Source organism: Protobothrops mucrosquamatus, unplaced genomic scaffold, assembly GCF_001527695.2.
Source record: "Protobothrops mucrosquamatus isolate PMUCROS unplaced genomic scaffold, P.Mucros_1.0 scaffold_289, whole genome shotgun sequence".
Classification (NCBI taxonomy): Eukaryota; Metazoa; Chordata; class Lepidosauria; order Squamata; family Viperidae; genus Protobothrops; species Protobothrops mucrosquamatus.
The window spans coordinates 575507-593986 of record NW_015386365.1 but is presented as its reverse complement, the minus strand read 5'-3'; the positions used below and the strand labels follow the sequence as shown (position 1 = coordinate 593986).

The 18480-nt window shown below is 37.3% G+C and overlaps 1 protein-coding gene across 1 annotated transcript in view; it reads right to left on the bottom strand.

The window, feature by feature from the left end:
* Nucleotides 1-16811, bottom strand: part of MIA3 (MIA SH3 domain ER export factor 3) — a 37457-nt gene extending 20646 nt beyond the window's left edge. Inside the window, exons 1-6 of the mRNA XM_015831921.1 lie at nt 16609-16811; nt 14464-14597; nt 11362-11448; nt 7789-10621; nt 1906-2178; nt 496-635 (exon numbers count right to left, since the gene is read on the bottom strand). Of these exons, the coding sequence (XP_015687407.1) occupies nt 496-635; nt 1906-2178; nt 7789-10621; nt 11362-11448; nt 14464-14597; nt 16609-16756 (3615 nt within the window). The 5' untranslated portion in view covers nt 16757-16811. The remainder of the gene's footprint in view (nt 1-495; nt 636-1905; nt 2179-7788; nt 10622-11361; nt 11449-14463; nt 14598-16608) is intronic.
* Between the last annotated feature and the right edge of the window lie 1669 nt (nt 16812-18480).

The following is an 18480-nucleotide window of genomic DNA, read 5'->3' as shown; positions in this document are numbered from 1 at the left end:
AAAATACCACACTATCCTTTGCTTTTCTCCCCCTACATGTTTATAATTTTCTTCAAAGGAAGTACCACTTTTACTATTTGAACAGTGTACAGACTTGGCTGCAAATATTGTGTGCATTTTAATTCTCTTAACACTCTAGAAAAGGCCTGATGCTAGGAAAGCTGGAAGGAAAAGAGAAGAGGATGACCAGATGACTGGGTTTTTCCCCCCCTTCCATTCAATTTTTTATTCTTGGAGACTGCCTGGACAAGTTCCTTAAGTTTTTTTGGCAAGGTTTTTCAGAAATGGTTTGCTATTGCATCCTTCCAATAGGGCTTAGAGAAAGTGATTGGCCCAAGACTCACCCAGCTGCCTTTGTGCCTAAGGCAGGAATAAAATTCAAGAGTCTCCTGGTTTCTACCCCGATGTCTTAACCATGGAAATAAATTCTATTAAAGCATATGGGAAATTTTGGCTTTTACAACTACTATATGTCAAGTAAGATAAAATACTTACAATTTCTGTGATGGGTTGCATATTTTCTTTGGCTGACAGGACTACATCATCCAAGATAGAAAGAATGTTTGGAGCAGCAGAATTTCCTTCTGATAGATTACTATCTTCTTGCATTGCATCACCCTTAGCATTAATTTGACCTTAGATTAAAACAAAGATTTTGAATCTTTTAATGAAATTGTTTTTATTAAACAATAATTTGGGAGCATCTCGTCATAACTTATAATAGTAATTACGTTAGTATGTAGAAGCCAACCAAAACCTTGTGGTTTATAAATGTTTTCATAAAATAAGTTTAGTTCATCACACACATAAAATATAAAAAATAGGCTACCTATTTTGAAGTTGCATTTTCACTGTTTGTATTCTGAAGCTTGCATAGCTGTTATTTTAACTGTATCCTGAACTGTACATTTCAATTTTATAGTTTAATCAGAATAGATGATGAGGAATTCTAGAAATTGTAATTTACTAAGTTCAAAAGAATGATTGCCCATAACTCATTGAACTGACTTTTTAATAGATTTGAGTGACTCATTAAATCATTTTTAATTAGAATTGTATCTAAATTTATATTCAATTGAAATATTAGAATCAAATTATCCTAGTTTGGACATTATACAAAGACAAACTCTAGAAAAGGCCCTGATGCTGGGAAAGCTGGAAAGAAAGAGAAGAGGATGACCAACAGCAAGGCTATCATTGCATCCCTGGAAGACCAGGTCAGAGAGAGATTGTCAGGGAGAAAATCTAACTATATATTTGCTAGGAGTTGACAGTAAGTTGATGGCACATAACCAGTCAATTAACCTGAAAATAAATGTTTCTTGTTCCACTATCATGAGGCAAGTACAATGGACACCTAGCACTATTTAGAGAAAACAATGCTTTGATTTCACTGCTGAGTTTGTACTTGTCCTAGCTATTATTTATTTAACTGTAATCATTATATTCATAGGTTTGTACCATATCCTAAGCTATAAAACATGGCTAATAAACCACACTAACTAGGTTGTCATAATCTGCTAAATTGAAATCGAACAGCTCTATGACTTTGATATAACCTGGTTCATAGTAGCAACTTTTATCCCTCAGCTAGGGGTGTCAAACTGGTGGCCTGTTGGCTGGATGCATCACGCGCAGACCACGCCCACCCTGGCTCCACAAAGCAAAACACATTGTGATACGCCACGATACATCATGTGACACGATCGACTTTGACGCCCATGCTCTAAGCATTTGTCTCTTTAAAAATGTACAAACAGAAGACATTTGTATGTACAAAATGTACATACAGATGTCTCTCTCGTAAGAATATATCTTTAAAAATAGTTGTTTCCTGAATTATAATATTGCAGATATTTTTATATTATATTTTTGTATAAAGAAACAAGCTATCCTGAAAGTTACCTGTAATGAAATCCTTTTTATCTCCCGACGCAACTGATCCAAAGACATCATCCACATCTGGCAAGTTTTTGTCACCCTCAGGAACATCCTTGTTTTCCATATTAACCACCATTCCAGTGTCTGTCAAAATGTTCTCTTCCTCTTTTGATTGATCCATGTGAACAGTTTCTTCTTTTTCAAATACCTGTTCTGTGTCTTGTACAGACTTTTGATCTGTGTCCTCCACCAGGGTTTCCACAGTATGTCTGTCATATTCTGTTTGTTTTTCATTAGCTACAGTAAGTAGAGATTTCTATGTTAGTTATAAGCTTATATTATTTACATACATTTTTCTTGCAAATGTATTTTAGTTATCTCTAACTTAGCATTTGAAGTTAAGCAGAATACACACATAGATATGAAAAGTACCTTTTCCTGCAAGAAACGTGCAGAAGTTGTGGGTTCTTTTTATTGTTTACATTTTCTGTTTCTCCTGCCTTTTTTTATCTTAAAACTCATGGCAGCAAATTTCTAAGTAGTCCTTGAAGCTGGCAGCGACCAGACCTTATTCAGCTATAACACATTTCTTATACTTTCCAATTATATTCCAGATTGCTAAAATATTAATTAAATATTCTGAAATTTTGGGAACAAAATAAAACTCAGAATTTATAAACTTTTACAAGGATTTTATCCACATTATTATTGTTGTTTTCAAAATTCTCAAACAGAATTGGTACAAACTTTTTATCAGTTACACACTAATTTTAAAATAATATACAAGGTATATAGGTATATTAAACTGATGCATATGCAGTGTTATTTTTATTGAGGTTGATCAAGTTTCTAGCCTCATTTTACTGCCTTAGTAAAGCAGATTCCAATTATGATTGTCTACTGTAAAAATGTCATTTGCTTAGACGTTCGCTTGGACGTTCGCTTGGACATTTATTTTTAGGAAAATATAATACTGAGTTCCAGAGTAATGCACAATTTATTGCTAGGAGTGTTGTTCCTTTTGTAAAAGTATATAATAGATCCTCCAACTTACATAAGCTTAAAGTAGCCCTCAGGACCATTGCAATCCAGGTGCAAACTGTGCACCACACAAGGTTGCCACATGAGGGAATGGACCAGCAGGCAACTGCATATGAATGGAGCTGGAAGCAAGTGCAATATTTAATACATTTTGAATATTTTTTTAAAAAAAGATGGGGAGCTAAGTGGAGTTCTGCATAATGGCACCTTTTATGCTAGTAGCAGTCCTGGTAGCCCTGAAATAATTGGGATTAATGTGTTCCGTTAATTTAAACTCCAAGAATGATTATGTTGGGATATTACCCAACATGTAAACAATTACAGAGCTTAAATATAGTTACTTCATATCTTTAAAAATAGTTTCACCTGAGCAACTGAATATATTAATTTGAGTAGCAAACTCAGGGTTAGGGTTAGGGTTAGGATTAGATCTGAAAAACGATTATAAAGTATAAAAATTGAAAATATCTGTTTATCTTACTAGGATTTGCACTGAAATAAAGACATTTGCACCAAGTCCTCAATTTAAACTGTAAAAAAAAATCAGCTTAAATGAGCTAATTTTCTGTTATTTAAATCTGGAAGAAATTGATTTGTCATATCATTGTTGTAATTTAATCAGATGTGAAACCCAACAACTTTATTAAACACCATCCGTAACATTTTATCTAATCAAGGGATATCTGTAAACAAATCACTAGTCTACAAGGACAGATTATTTATCTAGGGTCTGTAATCTGTGCTCTTCAGGGAGAAAGTAGCTGTCCAGTTCAGTCCCACTACTCTACTGAGCCTCCGTGCTATCAGCCCCCTCTGCCACAAAGATCCTGCAGGAGAAGGGCAGTGTGGAGAACCGTGGGATCTGGCAGGGTGAGAGCTGTGAACCATAAACACAAAGCTTTTGCTGTGTCCCTGCATAACAGATACAGTGCCCTTGCTGACCTTAATAGGGACATTAAGGAGACAGGTAAAGGTATTTGTGATAATAACTCAAATAAGCAGGAGATCGTGGTCCAAGATGAAGAACTTGTTTTTGACGGAGAAGCGTGAATCAGGTATTACACATCAGTCATACAAGAGCAAAAAGGCATCCAAAAAGAGAAGCCACCTTCTGGTAGGTGATTCAATTATAAGGGATGTAAATTTAGGAAAGGACACAGAGGTTTCGAAAGAGGTCAGATGTCTTCCAGGTGCTACTGCCAGTATGGACAAGAAGCGTATTTCTAAAATAATCAAGAATGCCAGCAAGGACTGTGATGTGGAGGCTATTGTACATCTTGGCACTAACGATCTGTCCCAAAAAGATGTACTCTCTGTGCAGAACAATTTCCAGAGCGTGGGGCAGGAACTTAGCAGAACAGGCTGTAGGCTTACTTTTTCAGAAGTTTTACCAGTATATAAGGAGCAAAATGGAAAAGGCCAGCGTATAGCACAATTCAATATGTGGATAAAGGAGTGGTGTAAAGGGGAAGGGTTTGGATATATTAGTCACAATGTCTGTAACTGGTCCTATGAAAAAATGTACAAAAGAGATGGTTTGCATCCATCAAAGAAAGAGACTGAGTTACTTGGCTATAAATTCACAGATTTTCTGGAGGAATATTTAAACTAAACGGGGACAGTGAGTTAATTGATACAGAACATCCCTGTCCCCGGCAATCTAAAAACTATAGGGCTATCAGTGCATGTAACATAGATGTGTGTGCGGACAAGAATATCAACCTTGCTATCAAGCAAAATCAAGCTTCTAATAGCGAGTATCACACAAAGTGCACTAACCAAATAGGTAGTAAGACAATAGGGGAACCTGGGCACCACACAGGTTACGTAGAAAGTAAACACAGGGTCAGTCATAAAGGACTCAAATGTCTATACACCAATGCACAGAGTATGAACAGCAAACAGGGTAAACTAGAAATTCAGGTTAATGAGGGCAGATACTGTATGATATTGTTGCCATTACGGAAACATGGTGGGATGAAACCCACAAATGGAACACACAGCTAGAGGGATTTAAATTATTTAAAAGAAACAGACCAAATAAAAGAGGAGGCGGAGTTGCTCTATATGTAAGAAATAACTACATCTCTACAGAAATAGAGCACAACAATGATGAAAACTGTCTTGAATGCATTTGGGTCACTATAAAAGGGGGAAAAAACGACATTACCATAGGTCTATACTATAGGCCACCCAAGCAAACAGAGGAAATAGATGAACTTTTTGCTAGTCAGCTAACTAAGGTATGTAGGAAGCACATCACAATAGTAATGGGGAACTTTAACTACCCTGACATCAACTGGGAGACAAACTGCACCAAGTGGAAGATCAAACAGATTCCTTGCAAACCTAGCAGACAATTTTGTCTCCCAAAAAGTAGAGAAGGGAACTAGGGGATTAGCCATTTTGGCTCTAATTCTCACTAACAGAGATGAAATGATAGGAGGCGTTGAAGCCACAGGAACCTTGGGAGGAAGTGATCATGCAATATTGGAATTCAACATTATGGAAGCACAAGCAATAGAACTCAGTCAAACTAGAGTCTTGGACTTTAAGAGAGCTAATTTCAGTAAACTTAGAGAGGGCTTGGGAAGGATTCCATGGATGAGAATCCTCAAGGGGAAAACAACTCAAGAAGCTTGGGAAATTTTGAAAAGTGAGATAATAAAAGCCCAGTCCAGCACAATACCAACAAAAAGGAAAAATAACAGCTCTCAAAAGAAACCAGCATGGTTGCATAAAGAACTCTCTGATAAATTGAAAGATAAAAAGGACAAGTATAGAAAGTGGAAAGAGGGGCACATAACTAAGTCAGAATATCAACAAATAGCCCGAGCCTGCAAAGATGAAGTGAGGAAAGCTAAGGCTCAAAATGAACTAAGGCTTGCGACCAAAGTAAAAAATAACAAAAAAAGCTTCTTTCAACATGTAAAAAACAAGAAAATTCACTTCCTTTACTAACCAGGTAATCACCCCCTTTCACCGTTCTTCCACTGTTCGTTGTCCCTCTTTCGTCTTGATAAATTGAGCAAAAAACGTAGACAGAAATGTGTTTCCCTTTTTTGTCTGGTTGGATGGTTTTTATCACGGTATTTTTTGTCTTATCTAACGCAAGTTAAGATAGGCAAGAAAACGGTAAGTGAACACCTGTCCAGCCTAGACGAGTTCAAATCACCAAGACCAGATGGATTACACCCCAAGGTTCTCAAGGAACTGGCAGATGTGATCTCAGAACCATTGAACTATATTTTTCAAAGATCATGGAGCACTGGGGAACTACCGGAGGACTGGAAAAGAGCTGATGTAGTTCCCATCTTCAAAAAAAGGGGGGAAATGGACCCAGGAAATTACAGACCTATCAGCCTGACCTCAATACCTGGGAAGATTCTGGAAAAGATAATCAAACAACGAATCAGCGAACACCTAGAGGCAAACAAAGTAATTACTAAAAGCCAACATGGGTTTGTCAAAAACAGATCATGCCAGACAAATCTTATTGCATTCTTTAATCAAGTGACAAAATTAGTGGATCAGAGGAATGCTGTGGATATAATTTACTTGGACTTCAGTAAGGCATTTGATAAAGTAGATCACAACCTACTACTTGATAAGATAGAAAAATGTGGGTTAGACACATCACCACCAGATGGATCCGTAGCTGGCTGACCAGCCGTACTCAGCGTGTGGTCCTCAATGGAACCGCATCTACATGGAGGGAAGTATGTAGTGGGGTGCCCCAGGGCTCTATTCTGGGCCCAGTGCTCTTCAACATCTTCATCAACGATTTGGACGAGGGGATAGATGGGGAAATCATCAAATTTGCAGATGACACCAAGCTGGCAAGAATAGCCAACACAGGCTTAGGATACAGGAGGATCTGGACAGACTTGAACACTGGGCGCTATCTAACAAAATGAAATTCAGTGGTGAAAAAAGTAAGGTTCTACATTTAGGCAAGAAAAACCAAATGTACAGGTATAGTATAGGGGGTACCTTGCTCAATAGTAGTAACTGTGAGAGGGACCTCGGAGTCCTAGCGGACAATCACTTAAATATGAGCCAGCAGTGTGCTGCAGCTGCCAAAAAGGCCAACACAGTGCTAGGCTGCATTAACAGAGGGATAGAATCAAGATCAGGTGAAGTATTAATACCACTTTACAATGCCTTGGTAAGGCCACACTTTGAATACTGCATCCAGTTTTGGTCACCACGATGTAAAAAAGATGTTGAGACTCTAGAAAGAGTACAGAGAAGAGCAACAAAGATGATTAGGGGACTGAAGGCCAAAGCATATAAGGAAAGGCTGCTTGAATTGGGTATGTCTAGTTTAATGAAGAGAAGGACGAGGGGGGACATGATAGCAGTGTTCCAATATCTCAGGGGCTGCCACAAAGAAGAGGGAATCAAGCTATTTTCCAAGGCGCCTGAAGGCAGGACAAGAAGCAACAGATGGAAACTAATCAAGGAAAGAAGCAACCTAGAACTAAGGAGAAACTTCCTGACAGTTAAAACAATTAATCAATGGAACAACCTGCCTCCAGAAGTGGTGAATGCTCCAACACTGGAAGTTTTTAAGAAGAGACTGGACAGCCATTTGTCTGAAATGGTATAGGGTTTCCTGCCTGAGCAGGGGGTTGGACTAGATGACCTCCAAGGTCCCTTCCAACTTTATTATTATTATTATTATTATTATTATTATTATTATTATTATTATTATTNATTACTATCAAATTTGCTTATATCACAAGGGAATCTGGCTCTTTTTTAGCTCTTTCACCAAATCATGAGCACAATCCAAAATATGTTAAAAAGGGAATGGAGTTTATTTCCAACTAAGCGTTATGGAACTGCAACCTTAAATCTTACCTTTAATTGGATCAGGGAAGTCCATCCTTGATTTTGGAACAGATGCAAGTGGAACACTCTGGCTAACTGGAGAGTACTTTTGCCTTAATGAATACATTAGCTCTTGAATATCATCCATTAAAGCAGCTTCTTCATCAAACGAATCTGTTTCTTTAATCTCCTCTTTATTTTCCAGCTCCCTTGAATCTAAAACTTTGCTCAGAATATCCAGAATATTAGATTCTGAAGATTCAAGGATCAGATCCAAAGCTTTTTCAGTATCCTCTTGATTATCACTATGTTTTTGAGCAAGCATCAACTCTAATTCCATGTCATGAAATAAATGCTCTATTTTGAAAAGATGCTGTTGTCCAAGATACTTTTTTAAACGTGCAATACGTTTTTTATCAAGAAACTCTTTCATTATAAGGAGCTGGGTCACAGACTCACTGTATTCTGGCTCTCTAAGTTCTTTTGTGTTTTCCATCATATCTCCGGGATCATATAAGTTCTGAAATTGGTTTTCTGAGGTTTTTGGCAGTTTAAGACCTTTTTCTGAAAAATCTGTAGGGAGGTGTCCATTTCTTTGACTGAAATCATAATCTCTGTCTTCTGGTTCAGAAACATTTAAGTTGCTTGGTATTAGTTTATCATATATAGTTTTTTTCTCACGTGGAGACGTTTTAATTTCAGACAATATTATTGACTTAATCTTCTCATTGTCTTCATTTCCCTTCATTTTACTCTGCTGAGAATTATAATTTAGTTGCACTGCCTCATCACTGGCCTCGTTAATTTCTTCTCCAACAACTTCTTCCTTAGCCTGATCAAGTGTCATTGCTTCTTCTCCGGTTTCGTCAACAGGATTAGCAGTTTTTAAAATAGCATTATTTGGCATTTGCAGCTGAGGACTTGGAATATCAGTATCTAATTTGAAACTCTGGTCATCTATAAGTTGCTCCTTGGATAATTTTGCACTTTCAGCATTTTCATCTTGTAGTAACTCCTCTTCTATTTCTTCTATGAAATCATCATCTTCAGCTTCTAGATCTATAGGAAGGAATTCTTCTGTGAGGGATTTTTCTGTATTTAAATAATCAGCTTCAATGTAATCAACATTATGTTGAGTAAGATTTCTATGTTGGGTAATTCTCTTAGATTTTTCTATAACGGTTTTTTTCTCAAACATTTTCTTGACACTGGTAACATCATTCTTTTCACTATTTAAATCCTGCATTGCATTTCCTTGTTGAGGCTGTTCAATAGGCATTTCCATACTTTTCTCATTGGAAATATTTCTCTTTGCAGAGACATTTGAGTGCTTTTTACTACTGAAAATCTTGTTTAATTCAAAATCTGTTTTATCTTTCTTTGTATCATACTTAGTTTTTCCATCATCCAAATCACTTAGAGACTTATTCATTAGGTCTTCTGACAAATCTAGTACTATGTTCACTTGCTGATTATCTTTCTCATCTATTTTGCTCATTTTTTCCAAGCTATTGTCCTCACTTTTTTCTTCCCCTCTTTCATTATCTTTCATTATTTTATTTAGAGAAAGATCTTCTGGATCAACTTTGATATCTAGAGGTGGGCTTAATATTTCTTCTGTTGTTTTCATAGATGCCTTAGCTTGCTGGTCTTCTAAGTTATGAGGAAATGTACCCAAACTATGTGTAGAAGAGCTTGGCAGTTGTTCTTCTCTTGTTCGCTCTTCATGTTTTTCATTCTTTTCTTCATAGTACTGAGTTGTATCTATTTCTCCTGTAAGGTCTCTGATATTTATATCATGTATCTGTTCTTTAACAAAATCATGTTCTAATGTTAAAGGATCATCTTCCGATGAAGTGTGTGAATGGGTTAACACATGCTCAATATTTTGCTGTTTTCTAAATAAAGCTGCTTCTCCTCCTCTTTCTACTCCTGTTTGATCACCATCAGTTTTATCAACTATTCTTTCATCCTCACTGACATCTGCAAGAAAATTATCCTCTAAACGTGCAGAATCATCTTTTGTTTCATGCTGCAGTTTTGCAGCAATTTCCTCAGTATTATCATCATCATTATTACCATCATCATCATCATCATCATCATCATCATCATCATCACTATCATTGCTGGTTTCTGATTCAAATACATCATCAGACGTCAGCTTTTCAGCTTCTGGGTCTTTTGACAATGTGATTTCTTCTTCTACAAATGATAATGAAGTAATTTCTTCTGATTGTGCCTCTGGTTCTTGTTGCTTCTCAATATCATAAGAATCAACGTCCAGTTCTTCCGTGAAGCTGTCATCATCCCGTGATGTAACAAGGCTTGTTGTTTCGTCATCAGACACAAAGGCATCTGCAGTTGAGCCAAATGTTGTTTTCAAATCTTCTGATCCTTCATGGTGTAAAAGTGTATAAGCAGCATCATTTTTATCTACATAATCTGATTGTTTAGTTTCACCCTGAGAGTTATGATTTTTGGCACTTTCATGTTTTGGCATTTTTAATGTTTCCTGCAGCATTTCTTCTGAAGGCGGATGTGCATTTTTGTCTCCCTGAGAAACTTCTGCCTCCTCACTTACAGCAAGGCTCTCCCCCTTGGAATCAAGAGCTTCTTCTATATTCTCATTCTTTTTATGGAGAAACCTGCTGTGTTCACCATAGTCTTCATTGCCTTTTACACTTATTTTAAAACCACGATCAATCTCTGGATCAGCAGGCACTGTCCAATCAATCACTTCTTCCTTTGCTGTTTCCAACTCTGGTTCTTTATTTTCCGTGTTTTCTGATAGTTTGAAAAGTTTGTTAACATCATAATTGTCAAAATCATCTTTGCCTCCATCAAAGCAAACAAAATCTGTTTCCTGAAAGGAACAAAAAAATCTCAATTTTAACTACTTAACTACAATTTACATAAATTGTCCCTAGTGCCTAAATAATCATACCAGCAGTCAGAAACTCTTTAAAACATAAATAAGATCTGTGCTGCAATCCTCTCATATTTACCTATGAGTAAAGGCCATCAAATTTATTCGGGATTTCATAACTATGCATTGTGTTAGGTTGCACAGAACATGAGCTATATTGAGTTAGACTATATCAGAACTTATCTATCTTCAAGCTATAGATACAATCCTATGTACATGATGGAACTGGACTGCACTGGTTTATATTGAAGCAGGCAATGACGCCATTTAATATAAATATAAATCACAAAATCTGGTAATCGGATATAGTAGGAGCCTGACAACACCCTTCTTTTCTATGTCCAGTAAGGTAAAAAAAAATAAAGTTTACTGAATCTGCTGTATAGTTTCATATATATATCTGGTGAAAAAAGAAAGGACTGACAGTTGTTGAATCAGGGGGTTGCATTTTGTGCAAACTTCATAAATTAATAGAATTCTCTTCACCCTTCCTCTCCAATAGTTGACAAAACTAATTGCACCCAGTTAATGATTAACCTAAACACAGATGAATACTTGATGAGCAGTTTCCTACTTTCCCCATCAATCATTCTCCTCTGCACTCTGAATCTATTGTCTGCATACAATTCTATTATGGCATGTAACTGGAAAACAACACACACATTTAAATAACTTACATCTGTTGGTAATTCTAGCTCATCGTGAGTATAAATATGATTTATTTCAAGTAAATCCTTGGGAAAATATCCAAATTCATTTCCAACCTATTTACAAAAACAAAGTAAAGAACAGTGTAAGAAGAAAACTTCATATGCAAATTTATAAATTGGAGTCAAGTGTACATTGCTACAAAAGCAATAAATTGTAATAAATTGTGGTCATGTAATTGTGGAATGCTGCAGACACCATAAATATGGGCCAGTTGCTGAGCACCCAAAATGCTGTCATGTGACAATGAGAGAATACAGATGTTGAACCTGGATTGTAAATCCCTTTTCAGGGTCCATCGTAACTTTGAATGGTTGCTAAGCAACCAATCGTAAGTCGAGGACTAGTTGTAATCCTAAATTCATTTCATAGAGAGCTACAGTAGAGTTTTTTCTCAATAAATTTATAAAAGGCTTATGTCATACTATATTCTCTAGGTCAGTGTTTTCAAATTTGGCCATTTAAGATGTGTGAACTTCAACTCCCAGAATTCCCTAGCTAGCATGCTGACTTAGGAATTCTGGGAGTTTTAAGTCCCCATGCCTTAAAATGGGTAAGGTTGGGAAATAGTGCTCTAGATTTTATAACTCTTATCAGGAAGACAATATTAACAGTGGAGAATTGCCACTGAGATTAGATAACCTTGGCAATTAGATGCTGGCAGAGCACATTAAAAGTAAACAGACTCTCTACAGATACTAGGTGTAGTTAGAGTGTGATTCCTGAATGTTGTCCTTTTCTGGTAATAGCTTTTATTATAGGAAGAATCAAACATCAGCAATTGACCACAGGAAATGTTTTATGACATATGGCATAAAATGCTATATGATAACTTTTATGTCATAAAATATTTTACAAAATTTGCCAAATTTCAATTCTACTGGAGTCCCAGATCCTGGATTTTGGATGCATTCTGTAAATTAGCCAATCTGAAGTACCTTCGTTCAAAAATTGTTGCCCTATAATGTCCTGTTTTGCCCAGTGAAAGGCTACAGAAACAAGAGTTTTAATAGTATATAGATAGCACTAAGAGCAGTAGGACTTCTTTGGCACAGGAAAATAATCTTTTTAGTGATACAGTGAATCCCCTCATCTAATATAGCCGCCTCTACGGATCTATTCACCAGTGACTTATTAGTAAGAAAAAGTAGCCTACTAATATCTCCTTGACCCTCGCTTGCAAAAAAAAGCACTTAATATAAGATGAATCATTTTGAACTAAAGTAGCATCTCTGAAAGGAATTCCAACACCAGCCTAAGATAACAGCTTATCATGCTAATCCAGAAACAAACAAAACCGACCATACTAGAGTTAAAAATTATGTGTACCGAAGAAAATCCACAGATATCATAGCAATTTGAGTTAACTAGTATTATTTTAAATATCACTTAGGCTATTACTATACCATGTTTACAACAGAGAATGGTGTCCAATAGCACAATCATTCTCAACAGGTGGCAGGCATGCCACAAGTGGGACTGAAGTCATCTATATGAGTCACAGAGTAATCTTTTCAAAGTATTTAGCATTTGACATGGATGATAACAATGCCTTTAAGAAATTGTTGGGGAAAAGAAGCTTATCATTACAACTTACTTATCATTACACTTACATCCTCAAGCTTATTTCAATAATATTTGAAATGTTACTATAATCAACTTTTTCAACTGAAATTAAGTACAGATGCTTGAACTGTTAAAATTAAACTTGCTAATAAGATGTTCTTCAATGTCACAGCAGGTTGATGTTTAAAAATTCTCTCTCTCTAGTATAGTTTGCCATGCCAGATCGTGTTATTACAATTATTATTTTAAATAATTCACAGAAATATAATTAAATAGAGTGAATTGGCAATGGCATTTTCTTTTTCCTAATTAGATGTTTCTTCAGATAAATTGATATTTGGTCACAGAGGGATTAGAGATATTTTCCTGAAAGGGAAATTTATCCATACAGAATCAGATTCAAGACCATTGATCTGCATGGGTGAAGGAAAAGGAAACTGTTAACCAATTATCTAGTTTGGAAAATGCCATAGAGACTATGTTTGGATAATCGTATTCATTCCATAAATCAAGACATACTAAATCAGACATCTATCTCTGCGATTATGTTCTTCAATCTTTTCCTCAAACCATAATACCTCTAATCAAGAATTTACCATTTTATCCCAACTTTGAAATGGTGGTTATTTCAGAACATGCCAAACATTAAAGCATAATTGGTTACTATCTGTAATGGTATGTGAGGATGACCTTGGGAACAATGCTTAGGGAAAATCATGTATGAGAGACCATAGCCCAGGCTGCATAATGGGCAGAGAAAGAGGCTCAGAAGGGATCTCCCCCAAGTTCTCAGGTTGTGAAAGAAACAGCAGGAAATTTCAACACTGATGTCAGTTTTCCTAGGTAGACCAAACAGGAAATATGACCAGAGGAACTAATTCTACTTTATTGTAAAGCTATTATTAATAGATTTTTTAAAGTCTGAAAGTACAAATCTCCTGCTGTCTCCTTTACAATCTGAGGGGGTCCCTTCTGAATCTCTTTCATAGTTCATTATTCAGATGTGGTCTATGGCCTCTCTTATCTGTTCTGTAGGCAGCATGTCCACCCCCCTTAAGTCATTCCCACATACCATTACACTATCCCAATTTGTTTACAACCCACTCACAGGTAACAGACTTCCTGGTTTGCTTTATATTTACAAAAATGCTAAGCAGAAGCAACGTCATACTTTGAAACAACCAGCATCCTTGATTTTTCACAAGTCTTAGAAAAAAAACCCACATGGGATCCCAAAACCTAGCTATTTCTAACTGTTTCCTTTATCAAATTCAAACTTTGTATCATGCCTTAACTATTTTGAACTATTCATATCATGTCTTAATAGGCAGAGAAATCAAGGAATGGGTCCTTACAATACTAACAAATGAAGCCTTGAATTAGTTGCAGTTCTCCAAATATTTCTCAGCAACTTTAGGAAACTTTGGTATTATAAGATTTTCTAATTGAACATTAATTAAAATATCATGTTCCCCAATGTTTGTAAAAACAGAAAGAAAACTTACACTTCCAGCCCAAAGCTCATTTGTTCTTCCAATTAATTTATAATAAACGTATATCGATTCACCTTCTTTAAAATCTACAAAACGACAATCTGGACCTTTAAAATCCTTTACTGCTTTTCCTCGACACATTAACACTGTTGAAAGAAAAAGAGACAAAAATAAGAGACAGTAAAAGAACTCTGTCACTGACAAATAGTCCATCGTGTTCACAAAAGAATGCCATGTAGCCTAAGAATGAAAAGCACCATAGTAATGTAGTGAAATTATGTTTTCATTATTTCCTACTAGCACAATGAAACCAAGTCCAGGATTTGCTGAAGTTTATGTCAAAATCCCTATTTAAGTCAATGAGCCACAGCTGCAACTTAAATGAACCCACAATTAAGTTCCATCTAGACTAAAAGGAACTTGAAATATTAGATACATTATCTGTTAACATCAGATCAAATGAATAATCTCCAACAACAGATTCAGCTGTGCAATTAAGGAACCACCCACTTACTTTTTATTTTCAAAGAACATATTTTTATGTACTTGTTACTTTCAGCAATTTCATGACAGAGACAGAAAAGGAATACAGAAATGAGAATTAGATACTGAAATTGCTTCTCATTAAAATGACTTGCAGAATTTGCAGGTTTGTTTACAAAAAAGGCACAAAATATTCATGTTTATTAAATGTACATGTAACACACTGAAGCAATGCTGGGGGGGCGCATTAAGGCAAACAGGTTATATTAGAAGTTTACATCCCTATCCAATGTTAAAATTGCACATTCATGCCCTGAGGTTCATGTAGGGCAGCACTAACACAATTGGCTTGCTGCCAGTCAGCATCCTGGTACAATTCAGGATGCTAGTTCTAAGCCTTACACAGTTCAAGGCACGGCTATCTCCAAGACTACCTGCTTCAAAGTGAACCTGCATATTCTGTAAACTCTGGGAAGGAAGCCCTGCTGAGGGTCCCATTTCTGAAAAATTCTGCCTGGAGGAATACTAGTCTGCCATGTAGGCAAGACATCCTCAAGGAAAATATACAGGAACTATTACTAGGGCAAAAAAAGGAGTTAAACATGTTTTAAATCAAGAGAATAAGACGACATTCGGAAACAGGTACAAGCAGTTGCTTCCCTAATTTATTGGATGAGGAGAAAGCTGCAAGATTCTGATATTATAACCATTTTCCATAATAGTTATAACCTTTCTATGAACTTTATTTCCTGGTTTGGTCTACTAGTGAAAGAAAGATCTGCAGCAGGGCCTGCTTAATGGTGGTCTCCCTCCCTCCCAACAACTTGCTTGCTTCTACATGTAATAATTGTGTATTCCACAGTTTCCAAAAGAAAAAGAAAAAAGAAAGCTTGTCTCTGGTAAAAATCATTTGGGCACATAAAATTTCCTCTTATCCTCTTTCTCTGCAGGTTAGTACTAGTGCAATATACTGTATATTGCATCACGGTTCCAATGCTTTTAATTTTTATTTCTGTTGAATGCCGCTCTGAGCCATCCAGAGTAGAGTGGCCTACAAATATCATTAATAAAATGGCAATGGAGCCTCAAAAGTCTTTTAACATTTGGTTAACAAAAGTCTTTTTCTGTCACAGCACAGTATCTCAGATGATAACCCTGTCAAGAGTCTCTCAAAAGTAATACAGTACGCAGACTTCTCAGGTTTAAATTCCAAGCGATTTTTGTTTTAAGTCGGCCGTAAATCCTGTAGTTATCAAATAAACCCAAACAAACAAACCCTAATTGCTTTAGGTTTTACAGCGGCCCAAACAAGACTCGATTGCTTTCATCATTGACTCCAATAAATAGCACAGGAAAAGCCAGGAATGCTCAGCAAAAGGCGTCCCTCGCTCTTCTCAACCAGGCAAGGCGAGAGGAGGGATGCCCGCAGCTATCGCCTCCCTCCTCCCCGGTTCCCCCATAGCCCCAACTTTGGAGGCAAAGCGCGGCTCTACGAAAGGAAGCAGAGGCTACAGTCCACCCCTCTCCCCTCCCCAGCGCCCGCGAGGAAGGAAGCAGCCCATCGCGGCGCTGCTTGACGTGGCCTTGAGGATGCCACAGGTCCAGCCTGCTTCAGAGCTGCTGCGGCTCGGCAGTCGCAGGGACCCGGCGGATGCCGTCCTCCCTTCCACTTACTGCTACATTCGGGATCGGCGCAGCGCTTGTATTCGGCAAACCGGCGGTCCGCTTCTCGACTGGCCTGACTGGGAGCCGCCGGGATGCAAAGCAGCAGTGCGATGAGCGGGAGCGCTCGGGGAAGACGCCGCCGCCGCGCCGCAGCCATGTTTTAGTTGACGAGGGCTGCCGAGCTGGTGGAGGGGGGAAGTAAAGCAGACACGTCAGCAGAGCCGCCCGAGAGAAGGATATGGAGAAGAGGAGGAGCAGCAGAAGCTGGAGCCGACTCGGTCTCTCTCCCAAAGGCGGAGGGGATGGAGGCGCACCACGCCCTGGCTTCCCCCTCGGAGCATCCTCAGCCGCCCACCAAAGCCCAGAGGAAGGAACGCTGTACCTGGCTTGCTAAGAGGCATTCAACTGTTCATCCCCAAATTCTGCTGCTATTGGTATTCCAGATAGCTAGCTAGAGAGACAGACACATAAACATACTCTATATATTCCATATAAATAAGTGAGGCGAGGCTCCCTCTGATATGGCTTACAAGCAATTTTTTCCCCATCCTCTATTATTAAAGAAAAGTTGTCTCACTGACTTTCATCACACATTTATAGGAGGAGAGCTATGTTACAGTCCCCCCAAAATTGGAAGTCTGGTAATAGTTTGACTAACAAATTTTTACTAAAAGACAAGCTTTTGTGAATTGCAGCTCATTTCATCAGCTGCCTAAAGGTGTTAGACTGATGTAGAACTTAACATGTTGCAATTACTAATTTATTCAGTTATAATGTATCTCACACGTAAGATGCATCTGCCAACCTGTTCCCATTTCTTTTCCCCAGATCATTTCAAATCCTATATCAGTTTTGCCCCTGTATGCATTCTATTAGTGAACTGCAGCTCACAGTTGTTTTAGTCAGAAAAGGTGCTACCAGATTCATGATTTTTCACTTGTCAAATAGTTGTGAGCTTAGGCCTTAACTTACTGAGCCCTGGGTAACAAGCCAGAGTCCCACAATTTATTTGGATTTGTTTGTTTCCCTCAGTTAAAGTCTCAAAACATGGATTTTATATCTGAGGGATCTCTCCCAAAAGAAAAATGAAAAGGGAGTGTGGGAGGTCATTTTTCAGATACAAGCGGTAAAACAATTTAGATTGAATTCTGGGAGTTGAAGTCCACAAGTCTTAAAATTGGCAAGGTTGAGAAACACTGAATTAGACTAAAAGAAAAGAGAGAAATCCATTTTTTTAACCTCTGAAAAATAATTTTCCTGCACATTGTCCAAGATAGTAGGCTGCAAGACAAATAAAGCCTTCTCCTCTGGCTTACTATCTTTTATTAGTTTCTTGAAAGGATTAAGCAGGTGAAAGATGTTACCTCTGAAGATATGGTTGAGTGGAAAAGTACACAAGAATTAGTGTTGAACAGGAAAATATATTCATCCACGAATCTGACATAAGAAAGCCAAGGTTTGTTGGATTTGTGTCCTCCCATGAAAGAAGCAGAGAGCCTGTTACCTATGAAATGCAATTGTGTTCACCTTTGGATGGTTGGCAGAGGAGCCCTTTAAAATAACGAAATGTGTAAAGCAGACAGAGTTCCTGGTGCCAAATACACACTTTATGACTGTGTGCAATCCACTGTATCCTTCTGATCATTGCTATTTTCTTACCTGCAGTTACTATAAATAATTTTAAATTATTAACTAATATATTAAAATGTCACATTTATTGTTTTATTTTATTTCATTCCAGGGAATCCTTAGTGTGAACCTGAACATTCTGAAAGTTGCCTACTATTCCATTCCTTAAATGTAATGTCTAAATATAGTATAAAAGTAATTTTCTTTCAGCTGGCTTACTTTTTTGTTGATAACCAGGATCTTTGATCTACA